The sequence below is a fragment of the Triticum urartu genome, chromosome 5A, assembly GCF_056163025.1.
Source record: "Triticum urartu cultivar PI428250 chromosome 5A, HENAU_Tu73, whole genome shotgun sequence".
Taxonomy (NCBI): domain Eukaryota; kingdom Viridiplantae; phylum Streptophyta; class Magnoliopsida; order Poales; family Poaceae; genus Triticum; species Triticum urartu.
This window is the reverse complement of record NC_141877.1, coordinates 619,348,942-619,368,506: the sequence shown is the minus strand read 5'-3', so window position 1 is coordinate 619,368,506 and position 19,565 is coordinate 619,348,942. Positions and strand designations below refer to the sequence as shown.

The 19,565-nt window shown below is 49.9% G+C and overlaps 2 protein-coding genes across 2 annotated transcripts; one reads left to right on the top strand and one right to left on the bottom strand.

Annotated features, from left to right (window-relative positions):
- Nucleotides 1–5,744: 5,744 nt before the first annotated feature.
- LOC125511087 (wall-associated receptor kinase 2) lies at nt 5,745–13,275 on the bottom strand. Its single transcript, XM_048676367.2, has 3 exons — nt 12,306–13,275; nt 7,373–7,549; nt 5,745–6,942 (listed from the first exon to the last, which is right to left on the bottom strand). Exons 1-3 carry the CDS (start codon nt 13,225–13,227, stop codon nt 5,906–5,908), a joined length of 2,136 nt encoding a protein of 711 aa, XP_048532324.2. The 5' UTR covers nt 13,228–13,275; the 3' UTR covers nt 5,745–5,905.
- On the top strand, nt 8,036–11,586 carry LOC125511088 (serine/threonine-protein phosphatase 7 long form homolog). Its single transcript, XM_048676369.2, has 7 exons — nt 8,036–8,352; nt 8,948–9,715; nt 9,801–10,067; nt 10,135–10,346; nt 10,437–10,736; nt 10,820–10,918; nt 11,042–11,586. The coding sequence occupies exons 2-5, from the start codon at nt 9,128–9,130 to the stop codon at nt 10,726–10,728; spliced, it is 1,359 nt and encodes a 452-aa protein (XP_048532326.2). The 5' UTR covers nt 8,036–8,352; nt 8,948–9,127; the 3' UTR covers nt 10,729–10,736; nt 10,820–10,918; nt 11,042–11,586.
- Nucleotides 13,276–19,565: the final 6,290 nt, after the last annotated feature.

Here is a 19,565-nt window from a genome sequence, read left to right as displayed (position 1 = left end):
TCGAGCCACTTGAGGGTTAGGGTGTTTGTTAATGTTAATAAACCTTTGGTGAGATTTGTGCCAATCACTTTGAAGGAAAGGAAGAAATACCCCGTTTACTACGAAAAGCTGCCTGATTTCTGTTTCTTTTGTGGATGTATGGGTCACGTGGTTGAGGAATGTGGCGATGGGATACACGATCCGTCGTCGTGTGAATGTGGTGACTATTTGCATTGGAGTGGAGAACCAACTAACAGTGGCACAAGAGGAGGTTGAGGTGCTTGGTCTGATTCGCGTAGAGGAGATAATGCCTCTGGGGAGGGAGTACGGGGTGGTAGAAGAGGAGGTGGAGGCAGGGGTGAAAGAGGAGGGAGAAGCTTTGGGGCTGGAGGTAGGGGTGCTGGAGTGCACCCGAGTCAAGCTGAGGGGGTTGTTGAGGATGGCGAGCATGTCAGGCTGGAACAGGAACGCTCGGTTCGTAAAAGACTCGTCAGAGATGATGGCACTATTAACCTCCGTGGGCAGCTAGTCCCTAATCTAGGAGGGAAGGTGGCTGATACCGTGCTTCTTATTGAGAACGGCGCCGGGTTTGTGAGCCCGAGCCCGACTGCGGCTGGCTCTACACCGGGTAAGAACCCGATCGTGAAGAGACTGCAGCACAGCGGGAGTGGGGAGGAGATGATTGGCGAAGTGGATATGGGTACATCTTATGAGGCGGCCTCCGAAACGGAGGACCGCCGGGTCCAATGAATTACTTAAGCTGGAACTACCGAGGAGGGGGGAATTCCCAGACAGTTCGAGAGCTGACGACCTTATGTAGGTCACATTCCCCCATGTTTGTGTTCTTGTGTGAAACGAGACAGAAGGAAGCGAAGATGAAGAGGTTGAGAGGTCGGCTGGGACTGAAGGGTTTTTGTGGCGTTGATAGTTCTGACATGAGCGGTGGCTTGGCAGTATATTGGCATGAAATTGTGTGGTGGAAGTGCTAGACAAAGACGACCGTCATGTCGATGCTCTAGTTTGGGTGCAGGAAGGGGCGGAGCAATGGAGAGTTACGTTCGTATATGGAGAACCGCGGGTAGAGAATCGGCATCTCATGTGGGCAAAAATACAGAATTTGAAATCTGTCAATGATCTTCCGTGGTTGGTTATTGGGGATTTTAACGAAGCAATGTGGGATTTTGAACACTTTTGAGCTACACCAAGGCCGGAGCCGCAGATGATAGCATTCAGGGATGTCCTTGAAGTTTGTGGCTTGGTAGACTTGGGTTTTTCGGGGGTCCCTTTCACCTATGACAATAAGAGAAGCGGCACGAACAATGTCAGGGTGAGGCTTGATAGGGCCGTTGCAACAAATGAGCGGAGGAATCTATTCTCTTTTGCCTCTGTACATCATATTCTTAGTCCTTGTTCGGACCATGTGGCAGTACTTCTCAAAGGTGAGGCGGATTCAGGACCGGTTGGGCCTAAACAGCGCCGGTATGAGATTTTCTAGGAGCGGGACTCCACGCTGCCGGAGGTCATCAAGAATGCTTGGGAGTCTGTTGGAAATGTCCAAACTTTGGAGCAGCTGCGAGAGGCGCTAACCAAGACGATGGTGTCGCTTGGGTATTGGTGCAGGAAGTTCGGAAATGTAACAAAGGAGCTAGCTAAGTCCCGATCACAGCTCGAAGAGCTCATGCATATGAATGCGGACAGACGAGAAATAAGGAAAGTGACAGACAGGATGAATGATCTTTTGTACCAAGAGGAGATGATCTGGCTCCAAAGATTGATAATTTCATGGCTTAAGGAGGGCGATCGCAACACAAAGTTTTTTCATAGTAAGGCAGTGTGGAGGGCTCGAAAAAACAAAATCAGGCAGTTAACAGATAGTATTGGGGTGGTCCACTCAGATTTCGTATCTATGGGTAAGTTAGCGAATGAGTATTTTTATGATATCTTCACAACGGATGTTAACCTTGATGCAGGCCATGTGGTTGATCTTTTTGAAGCACTGGTCACGGAGGAGGACAATAACAAGCTGTGTGCTCCGTTTAGTGATAAGGAAATCTCTGACACACTCTTTCAGATAGGACCACTTAAGGCGCCGAGGCCCGATGTTTTTCCAGCCAGATTCTTTCAGAAGAATTGGGCGACTCTCAAGGACAGTGTGATTGCGGCTGTTAAGGACTTCTTTGGGACGGGGGTGATGCCAGAGGGAGTTAACTCCACGACAATTGTCCTCATACCGAAAGTTGCTAATCCTACAAAGTTGTCTGAGTATAGGCCAATTAGTCTGTGCAATGTGATTTACAAAGTCATATCTAAGTGTTTGGTTAATAGGCTCCGTCCTCTCTTGGACAACCTAATCTCAGATGAGCAGAGTGCGTTCATACCGGGTAGGATGATTACCGATAATGCGCTAATTGCCTTTGAGTGCTTACACTACATCAAACAGGAAAAGGATTCCACAAAGAGCTTTTGTGCATATAAGCTTGATCTCTCCAAAGCATATGATAGGGTGGACTGGGGATTCTTGAGGCAAGTGATGCAAAAGTTGGGGTTCTCTCAGCGATGGATAGACTGGATCATGACTTGTGTCACATCGGTGAGATATTCTGTCAAATTAAACGGAACTCTCTTGGATTCATTTGCACCGACGCGTGGGCTTCGGCAAGGTGATCCCCTTTCACCATTCTTATTCCTGTTTGTGGCGGATGGTCTTTCTGTGATCCTAAAAAAAGAGTGACTTCTGGTCTTATTACTCCGGTGAGAGTATGCAGGCGAGCACCAGGTATATCTCACTTGTTATTTGCTGACGATACCTTGTTGTTTTTTGAGGCAACTAGAGGTCAGGCAGAGAGCGTTAAGGAAGCTCTAGACTTGTATGGTACGGCCACCGGGCAAAGTCTCAACTATGAAAAATGTTCCATGTTCTTTGGTTCTTCTTGTCCGAACACAGTTCAAGATGAGGTTCGGCAGGTGTTGCGTGTGCAAAGTCTGGTTTTTGAGAAGTATTTGGGCCTGCCTACTCCTGAGGGATGCATGTCTAAGGGGAAGTTCCAAAACCTTCAGACAAGCTTGACAAAACGCCTTATTCAGTGGGGAGATGGTCAACTTGCCCAGCCCGGAAGGGAGGTATTAGTGAAAGCTGTTGCACAGGCGCTGCCAACTTATATCATGGGGGTTTTCAAATTGCCATTTTCAGTATGCGATGATCTTACAAGAATGGTTAGAAATTTTTATTGGGGTTCGGCAAAAGGGAAAAGAAAGGTCCACTGGAGGGGGTGGGACCATCTCATGCAGCCAAAGGATAGAGGCGGTGCAGGTTTTCGAGATTTTTGGTTGTTTAACCAGGCGCTTTTGGCTCGGCAGGCGTGGAGATTGATCTCTAGGCCGGACAGTTTATGTGCACAGGTTTTGAAAGCAAGATACTATCCAGAGGGCAAGCTTGAGGATACGGTTTTCACCGGAAGTGCATCCTCTTCCTGGCAAGCAATAAGCCACGGGTTGGATTTGCTAAAGAAGGGTTTGATTTGGCGTGTGGGCAATGGCAGGAGCATACGAGTTTGGCGCGATAACTGGATCCCTAGGCCTTTCTCATATAAACCCATCTCATTGCAAGGCAGATGTCGTGTGCGCTATGTCTCCGATTTCCTGAATGAGAATGGATCCTGGAAGGTGCAGTTACTGTCGCAGCACTTCCTTGCCGCGGACGTTGATGAAATTCTAAAGATTAGAGCTTCTCCGAGGCAGGCCGAAGATGTTATTGCATGGGGGCCTAATAAGCTGGGAGTGTTCACAGTAAAAAGTGCTTATATGCTGGTGTTTGATGAAGCACATAGAGAGAGGGCGTCCTCATCTAGCTCTTCTCCAGACGGGAGTAGAGCTTGCTGGTCTTACATATGGAAAAGTGTGGTGCCTCCTACTGTCAAGAACTTTGCTTGGCGAGTAGCGACTGATGGGCTTCCCACTTGGCGGAACAAGCATAAAATTGGACTAGAAGTGTCTAGCACATGTCCAGTTTGTGGTGTTGAAGAGGAAGATAATTTTCACCCCTTTGTGCGTTGCCAGTTTGGGCGAGACTTGTATCTAGAGATGGCCAAGGTATGGAGGTTACCCAATATTGATAATCTGACAAATAGTGGGAAGGAGTGGCTGCTAATTGCCCTATCACCATTAAGTGAAATTGAGCGAAGCATGATGCTTATGACCCTTTGGCGTAGCTGGTTTGTCCGGAATGAGATAACACATCAAAAACCAGTCCCACCACTGGAAATTTTGGTTCGCTTCTTGCAAAGCTACCTGGAGTCGCTGTTGGCGATCAAACTGAACTCCAACATGGACCCGATTAAGGGCAAGTCCGTGGTGGTCTTGGGTTCTTTGCCTTCACCGGGCAGAACTGCATCCCCGGAGGTCAGATGGTCTAGACCGAGCACGGATTGGGTTAAACTAAATACTGACGGGTCCTACGATTCTTCTGGAGCAGCGGGAGCTGGAATGATCCTCCGGGATTCAAATGGTGACATTATATTCTCAGCCTCCAGAGTTTTGTTTTCTTGCGGAGATGCTCTGGAAGCGGAGTTATGTGCATGCATGGAGGGGCTTTCGATATCTATTCAAAGGTCAAATCTTCCTATTGTTGTTGAGATGGATTCTTCGGAGGCGGTGGCCATGATCACTTGTGCTGGCAAGGATCGATCCGTTTATGCTTCTTTTATTAATGAGATAAGATATCTTGTTAGTCTTCGATCTACTTGTATTACTTACGTTTCGCGAGTTTAAAATAAAGCTAGTGATTGTCTAGCTGCCTTTGGGAGAGTGGAGAGTAGAACTATGACCTGGATTGGGTCAGGTCCTTTGGAGGTGGTAGAGATTGCTAAAGATGATTGTAAAGACTTGATTATTGAGTAATACAAGTATTTCCCTTGAAAAAAAAAACAGTAGAAGTACCGGAGAGACGATGGCCGTCCGTCCGATAACTGAAGTCGTTCGCCTGAAGACCATATCGACACTTCTACAGTCGATCTTCAGATAGTCCATCAGGTAAACGCTGACGCCCAATCCACCGCGCAGCGTTCCCGCGCCCGGACGCCGCCAGCCCGTGCACCGTCGCGCCCGCCTCCGTCCTCGGCTGCTCGGCGCTTCGGCGGGCACGGCTTGGACCGCGCCCGTCGCACGCCGACCACCGTCCACCGCGACGGCCGACGGCGCAGCAGGCAGCACGGAGGGCCCGACGCCGATCCGCCCGCCCTAGCGTGAGTGCTCCAGCTTCTCAATTTCTGAAACTTCCCACCAATTGAGAATAGAGGATGGTCCTTAATTTATTGTTTGATTCATTTTAGCATTCAGTAGTCTCCACCAGTGCTGTCTTCCATTGAATTTCTTTTTTAGCAGCACATGTTATTCTCTGCGATTCCTGATATATTGTAGCACCAACATCAGCTTTGCCTTAACTTCCTAGAGCTGCGCAGTTTAGTTGCCACTGCATCTTCAAGTGCTCCATGCTTAATTTTTCGCTTGTTTTTATTAATTAAAATATATACTCCTATGCATCACAGTGTCGTGTCATATAACATAACTCTGATATGCCCTGTTTTCGATGGACATCGGTTTCTACAATCCTCGAAAGGATTCTAAGGTACTGAATATCACATGCCGTCAAGAAAACTCTAGGAATTAATCATTTACTCCAGGCGGATGTCGATCTCAATGTTGTCATTTAGAACTAGTGTACAACATATTAACACTTCGAAGAACAAGGTGATATACACCAACAAAGCTACCAGGTAAGTTTGATAACTATTCACTGCAACAGACTTTATGGCATGATACAACAGTCAATATTCATTTACACTGAAGATATAAGATACAGAAATACAGTACATTTTTTTTCTACTAGTTAACTAATCTTCAATCTCAGAAGCAATGCTCAGGGAGCACCTTAAATTTCCTCAAAGTAATTGGGGCTTTTGTTGTTTATGTTCCCAGTTTTCCTAGCTCTTCTAAGCATGGCAAGTCGTTCTGCTACCTCCTTCATCTCTGGACGATCTTCTACAACATTTGCTAAACACTTTACAGCCAGTCTGCCAATCTCTTCCAGTATGTAAGTATCTTCTTCAGTTGCAATATCTTTGTCAAACATTGCCTCTCCACTGTTTTCTTTCTTATAAACATCACAGAAGTCAACTATGAGCCTATGATTTCCATCATACACAATTGGCTTTCTGGTGATGAGTTCCAAGAGTACAACTCCAAAGTTGTAAACATCACTCTTCTGTGTTAATTGTCCCGTTTCACAGAACATCGGGTCTATATATTCCATGCTGCCTACAACAAGCCCGGTGTGATTTTTGTCCTTTGTAAGAAACTTTGATGTCCCGAAATCCGAGATTTTTGGCATGTACTTTTCATCTAAAAGTATGTTGGCTGGCTTGACATCCCCATGCCGGATGGTACGACTTGTTGATGAGTGCATATAAGATAACCCTTCTGCAGCATCAATTGCAATATCCAGTCGCAGGTCTAGTGGGAAATTAGAGAGGCGAGTGTTACCATGGAGAATGTCTTGCAGACTCCCATTAGCAGCGAACTCATACACCAACATTGGAACATCCACCTCCAAGCAGCAGCCGATGAGTTTGATGATGTTCTTGTGGATCATCTGTGACTGGATTTCCACTTCCTTGGTAAATTCCTCCTTTCGAACTTTGTTTATCTTGATGGAGGTTTTTACTGCCACTGTCGTACCATCTGGAAGAATCCCTTTGTATACTTTGCCAAAGCACCCTTTACCAAGGACCTCTGATTGGTTCTTGGTGATTTTGTTTATCTCCTTCTTTGTGAAGATATTTAAAGTTCTCACATCTCGAAGGACCAAACCTCCATTCTTCTTAAACAAGCCCTTCGTTCTTCTCCTTTGGAGCCTCAGTAGCTTCGAAAGTAGAGCAACAAGTAATAAGGAGGAGCCCGAAATGATACCTACAATGATCATGCATAGAGATATTATGCATTTATGCATGTTAATTTTGGCCACATACATAGCGAGTATTGATAATACAAAGTGGACAGGCAGTGCTAACAACTGCTTTACGTAAAAACAACAATTAGCTATACCATTTGGGAGAGTTGATCCATAATCTAAGGTATTTGTTTCTAAAACAAATGTGTGCTATATATGTGAACTGCATCTAGTGCATCCGCACTGAAACTATTGATTTCTTAAATATAGTCTTTCAAAAACATAATTTTCTATTAACTTGCAGGATATTCCTTTGGCAAGAGACCGATTCTCGTATATATAGTGAAAATAACTCCCTTATTCCAGTTAAACACAACAAATTAATATTTAAATGCCACGAATGAGATCTCCCTTCGTATAAGAAAAAAGAGAAAAAAGATGTATATATACCTATGGAGATCTTTGCTGCCAGTGGGAAACTTGAAGGAAGTAAGGTACACTTTTCTATTTTGGCGTCATGGTTACGATAACCCGGAGGACAGGGGCAGTCATAAGATCCTTCGTTGTTCGCACATTCTCCCGGCTGCAAGCAAGGATACTTCCCTGGATCGTTGCATTCATTGATATCTGCGGAATGCATACATAAATAAATGATCATCGGTGTACACGACTAGTTATCGCAGAATTTACGCTATATTGTGAATTGCTCCAGTGGCATCTTTTTAAATATTCTTTTGATCCATTGCACTAGCTGTCTTACTGTCCCAACAATATAGTGATGTAATGACTGTTCTTTTTGGAAAGGTTGAAGGCGCAGTAGGGGAGGGGGGGGAGGGACGAAAAACATGTGAATTTTATACTGATGATGAGAAGCTTTGCACCCAGGTTTCTCAGATCGAATTGAGGATCAAGTGCAGGTAGCGCCAGAGCAGGACGTCAGCAGTGAACTTCCGGGCAAAGGTGTCTGGTTGAGGCCGAATTTCGTGTTTTGACCCTTTTGGCATACAAATTCGGGATTTGACCCCTGTTTGAATTTTTTCCGGGATTTTACCCTTTTTCTTACCGCCAGAGGCTCTGGCGGTTGGGTTACATAGCCTACCGCCAGGGGCCTTGGCGGTAGGCTACTTATCCATGTCAGCCTCACCAAACGGCTGCCGTTTCATGCCATCGACCCTACCGCTAGGACACCCAGCGGTAGGGTGTGCAACCCTACCGCCAATGTCCGTGGCGGTAAGTGCCGAACGGTTGTAAGCCCGCAGGGGCCGGCTCGTGGGGCCCATCCACGAACCCAGCCCCCATCTTCTTCTCCCCTGCCGTCGCCCGCAAGAACAGAGAGGGGAAGGCCTCTCTCAGCCCCTCCACTCCCCCCATCCAATCTTCTTCGTTTGTGAACGGTTTTTGCGGATCGAGATGGCTTCGAAACGAGAAAAGTAAGCTCTCTCAATCCCTCCAATTCGTTTTAGTTAAGAAGCTTTCGATTCGACGCATTATTTGGCACAAGATGAACCCTATTTCATTTAGTAGATTTAGATTTTTGTTGTTTTTAGGTTCGTTTAATTAGGAGTAATATGATGTTTGATGTAGTTGACTATGATAGATCCTATTTTATATAGTTGATGAACCCTAGTTCATGTTAATATTTTTTGAATTATTTATTGATGTTTGATGTGGTTAAATACGTTTGAATTTGATTGATGAGTTGATGTGGTGATGTGGTTGAATATGTTGGATTTGTTAACTAGTTTGAGGATAGAACCTATTTGGCACAAGATGAGGTGATGAGGTGATGTGGTGATGTGGTTTGAAGATGAATATGTTGGTAATTTTTATATATGTTTTTACAATTGTTGAAATTGATTGGTTAATGTTCATATTCATAAAAGGATAGAATAACTAGTTTGAAGATGAACCGCAGTTCATATTCATAATATTTTTTTACATTTGTTGAATATGATATGATTGATGTTAGTTGAACGGTTTAATATGATATGATTATATGTTCATAACAAAGTGTTTGTGTTTCAGGAGGCCCCCCATTGGTCCGGCGATCGCACTAATTACATTATGCTTGACCCGGCATTCGACAACGGTCATCGCGCCCGTTACATCGAGAGCGGAGTGGTAAATAGCACTGATCAACGTGTTGCATCACAATTTTGCCTTTTCAAAAGTTTTTTCTAACTATTTTCGTGTGCACATTGACAAATGCTTCCGCCCTTACGTATGAGGGGCCACACCAAGGTCAAAGAGATGAACTACGACAACCGCTACAAGCCATATTACAGGAGAGCCGGGCTCTTGGGTTTCGTGCTCCAGTTCAAGCGTATGCCGCCGATGCTTGTCCACACGGCTCTCACATCGTTGGTGGACCGTTGGCGGCCCGAGACACACTCTTTCCATCTCCCATGTGGTGAGATGACGGTGACGCTCGAGGACTTCGCCATGATCACGGCCCTACCGATCAAGGGCCATGCTCTCATTGGGTGCGTGGATAAGAAGAACTGGCCGGACAGGGTTACCGCCCTCATCGGCGACTGCCCTCCCATCAAGAGTAACCGAACATCCGGTGTAGCACTGGCATGGCTCCTAGACCACCGGGCTGAATGCCCGCAAGATGCGGATCCGAGGACCGTGGAGCAGTATGCAAGGACCTACCTGTGGTTTCTTCTCATAGAGGTGGTCTTTCCTGACTGCTCGGGGGACAACGCCCTATGGATGTACCTGGACTTCCTGGCCGACTGGGATGCAGGGTACAGCTGGGGGTCTGCTGGCCTCGTGTACCTCTACCGTTCAGTAAGACGTCATACATTTCACCTATGTGTGTGGTTCTTTAAATTGCTTTAAATTGTGTCGTCTGATCATCACTTGTTGTTTGCAGCTGGATGACGCAACGCAGAGGACCGAGAAAACATCTGGGATGTGTGGGTGTGTCTGGGCCCTCTCGATTTGGAGTTGGGAGCGGCTGCCGGTTGGTCGCCCTGAGAAGCTGCCACAGACAGAGTGGACGGAGTATGGCGAGGATGGCGACCGTTCTCGATACCCTACTGTCGCCTATTCTTGGGACAAGGTTAAGGTCTTCTCGGGCAAGGAAAGTGCGATGTACAAGGCCTTCACCAACGAGCTGGACAACCTGACATCTTTTCAGGTATACCAATGAGCGAGATAGTTTTAAATGTTTATACTTTCACGGTTGCTAAACAATATTTGTATAGGTTAACTGGTGGCCGTACCACGATAGAGCTTGGGGGTTCGAGCTGAACGAGATGTGCGAGCGGGACCGCCTTCTCTTCTGGTGCATTGTCCCGCTGATATGCGTGTACGCCGTCGAATGGCACCTACCACAACGCGTGGCGACACAATTTGGCGTATTGCAACACACACCACCGGCAAGGCCCCACGACACCGGCGGTTACGACCTTCACAAGTATGTGCTGCCATCTCTTTACCGTGATTTCTTTAAGTTCGACGTTCTTATGGTCTTTTGTGTTTTTTTGCTTGTTATGCCCCTATGCAGGAAGAGCAATCAGTATTCTCAGTCGATATTGGACTGGGCTGACGAGCACAAGTCTTTTGTGACAATGTGGGACGAGAGGACGTTCCGCAAAGATGGGGAGAGGTCAGGCATTTGCTGGAATGTGTATGAGAGGCACATGAATTGGTATGACGATGGCATCAAGTTTCGTCTGCATCTGAGGCCACGATGGACGGAAGTGGACATGGCATCACTTCAGGAGGAGGAGGACTCTGAGGATGAAGAAACCTCGGAGATATGCAAGGTGATTTCAGAGAGTATGCGCCCCTTATGAACAGAGTGGTAAGTTTTGTTGAAATGCATTCGAGCTAATGATGATGACATGGTCATTCTCGCTAACTTTTTAATGATCCTTGGATTTCCAGGCCGCAGAGCTAAACAGGAACATTTTCGACGGCTCGAATGCGCTAAGTTCTGACCCTGGAACCATGGAGGGTGACAACAAGCTGAGGGAAGCGACGAAGGTAACTTTAAGCCTCATAGCATTCTATTGGAGCGAACGCAAATTTGATCCATGCCACATGTTCTTACTTATTTGCAACCCTAAACCTGATCCAAGTCATACTCTACTATATTTGTTATTGCAGAAGATCATTAACCGTTGCCGCAAGCTAGCGGGCATGCTTGGGTGCGCCGCCTTGGTTGACGTGCATGTTCCTCCTCCTGGTGGGTCGACACGTGCCCTAGCTTCATCAAGCCACACCGGAGGAGGTTCCTCGAGCCATGCCGCCTCGTCGTCTCGCCTTGTTAACGAGACCGAGGAAGAAGAGGAAGTGGACGAGGAGGAAGAGGAAGAAGAGGGAGAAGAGGAAGGAGGTGACGACGAAGAAGGTGATGAGAAGTACGACGACGATGATGGACCTCAACTGACTCAGCCAACCCAGCCGGACGGGGGCCGCTCGAAGACAAACGAGGAGGAGCATGCCGCCAAGAGGGGGAGGGGGAGGAACTAGTGATGTTGAACTTGCTAAGTTAAAGTAGTTGTCTTATGTTGAACTACTTGGTGTCCTGTTATTGCTATTTATGTTAGTAGTTGAACCTATTTTGATATGTTGAACTTAATGGATACATCAATTTTACTATCTGCAAGTGTGAGGTTATCATAATTTCATATGCAAACACTTTTTGCTGCTGTGCTTATCTATTTGTGATTTTCCTGTCATATTGAATTTGAAAAGAAACAAGCAACTGAACTTGGGAAAATAAAACACAGAACCTTACAGCCACGGACGCTGGCGGTAGGGTGTCTCAGGCTACCGCCAACCTATCGCCAGGGCACTTTGATATTTCGTCACGGAAAGTTTGGGAGGCAAAACCCAGCCGCACCCTACCGCCAGTGTACCTAGCGGTAGGGTACTTATCCACGTCAGCTCGGGCAAACGGCCGCCCTCCCTCTCTGTCGCACCCTACCGCCAGATCCCCTGGTGGTAGGCTGTCTAACCCTACCGTCAGTACCCCTGGCGATAGCGAAAGGGTCAAATTCTGATTTTTTTTTCAACCGGGTCAGATCCTGAATTTGTATGCCAAAAGGGTCAAAACATGAAATTCGGCCTCTGGTTGAAGATGTTGCGAGAGGAAGACCTTGGCGTTGCGGTTCTTGAAGATGCCCACAGTGGAAAGCCTGATCCACATGCATGTGCTCTAAAAATGAAGTGGCCGAAAGGGCCGGCTGGCTGGGTCGAGCCAGGGCACGGTATGCAGCGACCAATCCGGCGGTGGTGGACTGGGAGACAAGCTTGCGGTTTGCACTTGGGGTAGCGGTGGGTGGCTAAGCATAGGTGCCGGTGATGGCAGAGCAGTAAGGAGAGGGTGGAGGAGTGTAAAAAAGGAGAGATGCAGAGTGGTGCTTACCGGCGCATCCGCTTTCTCCGACAAGGTATGGGTTGCCCTCGTAGCCTTGGGAGCACTTGCAGGCATAGCCAGTCCCATTGGTGGAGTTAACGCACTCGCTGTGATTGCTCTTGCAAGCGTACTGATCTGCCGCGTCCTTGGCGTCGGCGCAGGACGGCATTTCGCGGATAGCCCAGTCAAGGCGCGCCGGCATGGTCCGGGTTCTGTCCATGTGCCGCAGGTCGGAGCTCTGGAAGGTGTAGTTGTCCTCGTCGACGATGAAGGCATAGTCGCATGGGCTGTAGTTGAGCATTTGTGGCATCTCTTTCCTGATGTTGGGGAACTCGAACACGACGCTCGTGACCTCCGGCTGGATGGCTACCTTGCAGCATCCGGCGCCGGCGCACTGGCCGTCCTGTGCTGCAGTGGCACTGCGGCAGAAGGACATGCACCCGGAGGAGTAGGCCAGTGTTTGGCCCTTGAAGGTCATCACGATGCCGATGGTGGCGCAGCCGAGGACGAAGAGCACGTTGTGCTTGTTGGAGATGCGGTATACGCCGTCTATAGGTACGTTCTTCTCGGGGTTGAAGAAGCTCGTGTCCTTCATATTGCTTACCACTTTATTGACGTCGGAGTCGTTCACTTGATAGCACTGCCACCTAATGGGAAGCAGCACCCGTGACTCGGGTGGATCGACGGAGAGGTTGACCACCTGGATGGACGTGTTGGTGAGGAGCGGCACGCCGGCGTCTGTGCAGTTGATCTCGAAGCCCTTGCGGAAGCAGCCGGCGCCGATGCCGAAGGGGTAAGGGATGTCAACGCCGCCACAGCTACCCTGACATGTCGGTGACACGGTGATGGTGCGGCCCTCCGCGGCTGCGGTGGCTGCCAACAACGACGGCAGTAGGAGCAACGCCGGCAGTAAGAATGCGGCCGTTGACATTGTTGAAGAGTAATTACTTGGCACGCATGGAAGCCAGGCACTGCCGCCGTTTAAGTACAAGAGCATGCTGATGCTGTGGCGTGTCTTGTTTTTTCTAGTTTTAGACAAGTTGCTTCCATCATGGAGGCAAAGCCTCCTAGCCGACCTCACCACCTTAACAAACTCTGCTGGGCAATTAATTAGTTAATCAAGTTAGGCATGCTGCTATTCTTAACCATTCCACAGCTATTGCCAGAGCTTCGCTCTCGTCGTGTAGACGCAGAAACTTCAACACACCATCCCATGACAGCCATCTTCTCAATATTATTAGCACTCCACTTCCCCGTGAGGAAACCAGATTACATTTATGCACCTCTTCGTTCTCCATCTCCGACCTTACATTCAGATAGTGGTTAGACCAAACACATTGCGATACTTGTAATGAAAGATATTTTGACCATATCATCTCCGTTCTGTCATTGTTTTCATTGTTGTTTGCTTAGAGTAGCTATGTGTTCGTAATATGTGCAGGAGGACGCTACTCCTTTAATATTTGCATCTTAATCTATATAACCACTTGTCATGTAACCAAACTAAATTTTATGTATGACGTCCTGATTGCAACACTAGTGTCTAATTTTGAGTCACTGGATACAATATTGCAGGTCACAACGGAATGACTCAGCAACTAATTTTGTATATTCGTCAGCTTATATATTTGGCCAGCTCGTTGTCTACATGTACACCGCCCAACCAGCTGTAAACAAAAGAAACAATTCAGACTGAAAGTCAATTGATCGTGGTTAACAAGATTATCAAGAGCGGCAAAAGGCTCTCGTGGTGAGGACATCCTTGTGTTCAAGCAACTAGCAACAACTGTAAGGCTGCTACCTCTCTCTGGCTTATTGTCCTCAGGGTAAGGAATATCCGCTCTCGTGGGTGCAGACATTAGCACACATCACATATTCATATTATCAACTCTCATAAAAAAGACAACTATGACTATTCAGAACACTATTATCTGAATTTCACCTTCTTAGCGCCATGATACCCAAATTTTCAACTCCGCCAGAAAAATACAACAACTGCAGGTGTCCTTTTGCTAGGCAATTAATTAGTCAATGAAGTCAAGTATACTGATGTTCTTAACCATTCTACAGCTATTGCCAGAGCTTCGCTCTCATCGTGTACGTAGATGCAGAGCCTTCAACGCACCCATGACAGGCAAGCACCCATGAATACGTTTATGTACCTCTCGATCCCCGTCTCCGTCTCTACCTAATGAACAGATTACTCATTTCCATTCAAATAGTTATACCAAGAGGCTATATTCAATTAGAGTAGCTATACATGTACACTGTTTACACCCCCTAAGTTTTTTTTGACGAAAAAGCAGCGGTCGCTGAGTCTCATTGATGAAGAGGAAATAGTAGCTTAGCTATTACAATTGGGGCACCGGCAGCCAATCTATACAAACCGGCTAGAGGCCAATCAAGGCGGATCAAAAAACTTTGACATCGGCTTAAGCCCGGCATATAGCCAGCACTGTGCCTCGTCAAGTATCCTGTTATGGACCTGGGTTGTAGAGCTTACTGCAACGTTAAAAATCTTTGCATTGCGCTCCTTCCAGAAGCACCAGGCGACTAGCGGGAGAATTTCAGGCGCTACCACACCTTCTGTGACTGTGATACCATGATACGGGAGCTCGTGGTCCGTCCGATCAAAGATCTAGTGGTCACAGGAAAAGCTTGTGCAAACTTGCAGAAACACCCGTGATTTATCTCTTAATTTTGCGCAGGTCCGAAGACGGGAACACTAACCGTTGGATCTTTGATCTGACGGACCAGAAGCTCTCATATCATGGTATCACAGAAAGTGTGGGAGCACCAGAAATTCTCCGGGCAACTAGCAGGCACACGACCCTCCAGATATATTTGTTTGCCTTTGGTAGCAAGCAGCCGAGCATGTCTGTCTTCGAAATCGATCTCTCATGCCTCTCATGCGTCCGTCGGCTTGCATGTGAAGGTTAGTGTATGGAGGCTATACCCCCTTAAGTTTCAGGTTTTACCTTATTCAATAGAAATCCCTTCATTTTACTCGATTTAGGTCCCATTTTTTATCTCTTCTAGTTTTCCTTCGCCTTTCCTTTTCTTTTCGACGCGAGAACGCCAAGAGGGCGAGTTTTGATGTCTTCCTCCTTGTCGCTCTACTGCCGTTGAATTCCCACCTTGCCGACGGCAAGCTAGCTTTTTCGCGTTCTCTTTTTGTGTACCGACTCAACTAGGAAACTAAACCTTCCGACTAACTACTAAGGTCAATGTCTGTGTCCTGGGAACGGGGGTATCCAGACTTGCCTGCCTGCGGCCCACGGCGTGGCTTCGTCAACGGCCTGGTACGGCCCAGCTTCAGCAACAACAACCCAAGACCCTCGTGAGGCGGACGACACCAAGACCTCCCTGGGGGGCGGCCTCACCAGGCTGGCTCCCAAGGAGTGCAGATATCTATGCAGGGTATACCTCACGAGGTTCATATGACGTGAGCCATGACGACCAAGGTCAGGCGGGTGCCAGCGGGTGCAGTGTATCAGTTTCCTCTTTGGTGCTAAGGAGACAAGTGCAGGCGCGGAGTCCCGAGGAATCAAGCAAAGGTTTTCATATCGGTGCAACAAGACCAAGACCGCCAGGACGGCATGACGGAGGTCATCGCAGAGCCCACCGCAGCATCACCACCAAAGCCTTTTGCAGGCGAAGACTACTTTTATCAGGATAGCTTGTACTAGTTGTCTCCCTTCAAATTTGGCCGTTATGGGATTCCTTACCGCCTACATTTGGGAAGAGGACCAAGGCCACTATAAACAGGACTTAGCCACCACCATAGAGGGGGACCAATTCCGCCCTGAGGGATCCATTCCACCCGGACCATCTCACCAGCTCATCGAGCTCAAGAACACCTCACCTCCCGAGGCAGTTCAACCACTGTACTAGTTCATCCTCAGCCCCTCGAGGCAATCCACCACAAAGCTGGAGTAGGGTATTACACCGCGAGGGACCAGGGTAAACTACTATGTCTCTTGTCCCTTGGGTTCGTCGAGCTAGGCCGTGAAATTGTTAAGCAGGCAGACTGGGAAAGAAGAGTTCTTCGCACGCACCCCAGAGTTCGAACCTCTCAAGGGTCCGCGGAACCCCAAATCCGACATTTGGCGCAACAAGTAGGGGTGCGTCGGAGCCTCTCTTCGGTCGATCGACCCGCCGCCGCTCCACCGCCTCCATGGCTGATGCTCGTCGAGCCCGTGTTGAGCGTCGAGCCGCTCTCGCCGCTCGCGTCACCCAGACGGCGCCCGTCGGCGGGCCTCCCCGTCGTTCTCCATCACCTGCCGCCAACGCCGCCACCGGCCCGGTGGGTCACGAGCAATAAGCTTCGTCGCTGCACCCCTCTGTGTGGCGAGACGGACGCACCGCCACCCCGTCGCTGACTCCGGCTGGCTCATCGTCTCACGCTTGTCGTGGCCGGCGGACACACAGGCTGCGCTGCTCATGGCATGCGAGCTCCTGCACTACCGCCCCACCGACGACTTCTACGAGGACTGACTGGACCGCATCGCCGAGCTTGTCAGCGTGGTTGGGGCTCGCCTGCACCATCTCTCTCGCTGCCTCGCCCGCCGCCCACTACGGGTGACGTAGCCCATGGAGCACCTCTGCCACCTCCCCGTTAGGACGTCATCCTCGGTCCAAGATGCGCATCCCCACAGCATGACCCGCAGCGTAGGGCACCCGCGCGCGAAGAAGAAAGCTGCCAAGAGGTCCAGCGGCCGCAAGAAGGTGATCCAGCGCTCCCTACACCACTGCGTCAAGACCGCACGCCGCCTGCAGTGGCGGTGCGTGAGCGCCAAGACCAGGCTCCACCTCCACGACAGGCTCCCGTGACCACTGCGACCTGCCTCCGCGCTACGACGGCACCCCTGACCCTGCGGAGTACCTGCAGCTCTACGAGCTGAGCATCGAGGCGGCCAACGGCGACGAGAAGGTCATGGCGAACTGGTTTCCCATGGCTCTCAAGGATGGCGCACGCTCGTGGCTCCTGAACCCGCCCGTGGGATTGATCTCCTCCTGGGGCGAGATGCGCGAGCGTTTCGTCGCCAACTTTGAGGGCACCCGTGACCGCCCGCCTGCCGCGGGTGACCTACGACACATCAAGCAGCAGCCAAGGGAAACCTTGCAGAAGTACATCCATCTCTTCAATAACGTTCGCCTCGAGATCCCCAAGGTTTCGGACGAGGACATGGCATCCGTGATGTCAAGATGAAGGAGGAGCTCACCATCCATGAGGACATGTGCACGGCTCTGGAGATGTTCAACATGACAATCAAGTGCGCGAGAGCTGAGGAAGGGCGCCTCTCCCTCCTCGAGCTCCCAGCGGCCGACCCAGAAGACAAGAAGGCCAAGGCCAAGTACGTGAAGCGCAAGGGGGTGGCCGTGCTCGCGGCTGAACCAGAGATGAAGCGCGGCTGCGACCACCCAGAGTCATCCAAGGGAGCCGTCCGTTCTGCGTCTTCCACAACGTACACAACCACAACACCAATGACTGTCAGGAGCTCAGGGCCATACACGACGGGCGCCTCGGTCGATGCCCCGAGCACAACGATCGAGGCTATGGCCGTGGAGGAGGTTGAAGTGGAGGACGCTGGGATGACCGCAACCTCCGTCAGGAGGGGCGAGATCAGCCTCGTGAGGACCGCTGGCAGGGCCAGCCTCACGAGGGCGCTTGGAGAGATCAGCCTCATGAGGACTGTCCTCAGGGCAATGCCGGCCTCCCTCCGCTGCCACCGCCACCAAGAAGGAATGATGACCACCACCAGGACAAGGGGGCTGGGGGCTTCTAGGAGCCACATGCCATCGCCTGCATCTTGGGCGGCGCTCAGGCCCCAGACTCTCAGCGCATCTTCAAGTAGTTCGCTCGCGACGTGAACGCGGCCCTCCCCAGGCTCGAGGCCACACGTCCGCTCAGGTGGTCCAAGTGCACCATCACCTTCAGCCTGTCCGACCAGCTCAAGTGCGCGGCAACTGCCGGCGCCCTCCCGATGCTTTGCTCGCCCATCATTAGCAATGTCCTTGTCACCAAGACCTTCATCGATGGCGGCGTGGGGCTCACTGTTCTTCTACCGAGACGTTCGACCGCCTCCAAGTGCCATATGATCAGCTGCAGCCCACCAAGCCTTTCTCAGGAGTGACCGACGGCTCCACCACCCCGATAGGGCAGATCCGCCTCCCTGTCACCTTCGGCTAATGCGACAACTACCGCACCGAGCTCATCGACTTCGACGTCGCCCACGTCCACCTTCTGTACAGTGCCATCCTTGGATATCCAGCCCTGGCCATGTTCATGGCGGTGACGCATCATGGCTACAATGTCCTCAAGATGCCAGGGAACCGCGACATCATCACGATCGGCTACAAGGAGAAGGACGCAGTGTGCTCCCTCGAGTGCGCCTACTAGGCTGCGGCGATCGAATACCCAGACAACGAATGCGCCATCTACCCTCCTGAGGCTATCCCCAAGAAGAAGAAGCAGCTGCTCCGCAAGAGCCTCAGGAGAGCGGTGTCTCCAGCGGCACCACCTCAGGACCTGCGCCACGGATGGGGCGCCTCCCTCTCTCACATAGGAAGGCGCGCCCGACACCCTCCTCAGGCTGGGCTCGGTGGCTCTCTTCTGGAGGGCCTCTGACTTAGCCAATGTTACGAGGGAGGCGCTCGGGCACCACATGAGGCATGCTTCATCGCATGCTTTCCCCACGAGGGCACAAGGCATGGGGTGCCAGGTGCTTAGGAGTTCATCACCAAGGCGACCGGGGAGCTTCAAGAGGCGAGAGCCATGCGCGGCTGTCAGATTCGGGGTTCCACAGACCCTTGAGAGGTTCGAACTCTGGGGTGCGTGTGAAGAACTCCCTCTTCCCAACCTGCCGGCTCAACGATTCCACAGCCTAGCTCGACGAACTTGAGGGACAAGGGACACATCAGTTTATCCTGGTTTGGGCCACCTTGCGGTGTAATATCCTACTTCAGCTTTGTGGTGGATTGCCTCGAGGGGCTGAGGATGAACTAGTACAGTGGATGAACAACCTCAGGAGGTGAGGTATTCTTGAGCTCGATGAGCTGGTGGGTGTGTGGATCGGGCGGAATTCGTCCGTCCTGTCCGTCTCTACGGTGGCGGCTAGGTCCTATTTATAGTGGCACTCCCAAATGTAGGCGGGAAGGGATCCCACAACGGCCAAATTCAAAGGGAGACAACTAGGACAAGCTATCCTGACAAAAGTAGTCTTCGCCTACAAAGGCTCTGGTGGTGATGCTGCAGTGAGCTCCGCA

What these genes read in the sequence shown, in the direction of transcription:
- LOC125511088 (XM_048676369.2), top strand. Translation starts at nt 9,128, where the DNA reads ATGCTTCCGCCCTTACGTATGAGGGGCCACACCAAGGTCAAAGAGATG. An exon ending in TCGTGTACCTCTACCGTTCA is followed by an intron (nt 9,716 to 9,800) that starts GTAAGACGTCAT and finishes TGTTGTTTGCAG; the next exon opens with CTGGATGACGCAACGCAGAG. An exon ending in ACAACCTGACATCTTTTCAG is followed by an intron (nt 10,068 to 10,134) that starts GTATACCAATGA and finishes ATATTTGTATAG; the next exon opens with GTTAACTGGTGGCCGTACCA.
- LOC125511087 (XM_048676367.2), bottom strand. Translation starts at nt 13,227, where the DNA reads ATGTCAACGGCCGCATTCTTACTGCCGGCGTTGCTCCTACTGCCGTCG. An exon ending in CGGAGAAAGCGGATGCGCCG is followed by an intron (nt 7,550 to 12,305) that starts GTAAGCACCACT and finishes TGCATTCCGCAG; the next exon opens with ATATCAATGAATGCAACGAT. An exon ending in GGCAGCAAAGATCTCCATAG is followed by an intron (nt 6,943 to 7,372) that starts GTATATATACAT and finishes TGATCATTGTAG; the next exon opens with GTATCATTTCGGGCTCCTCC.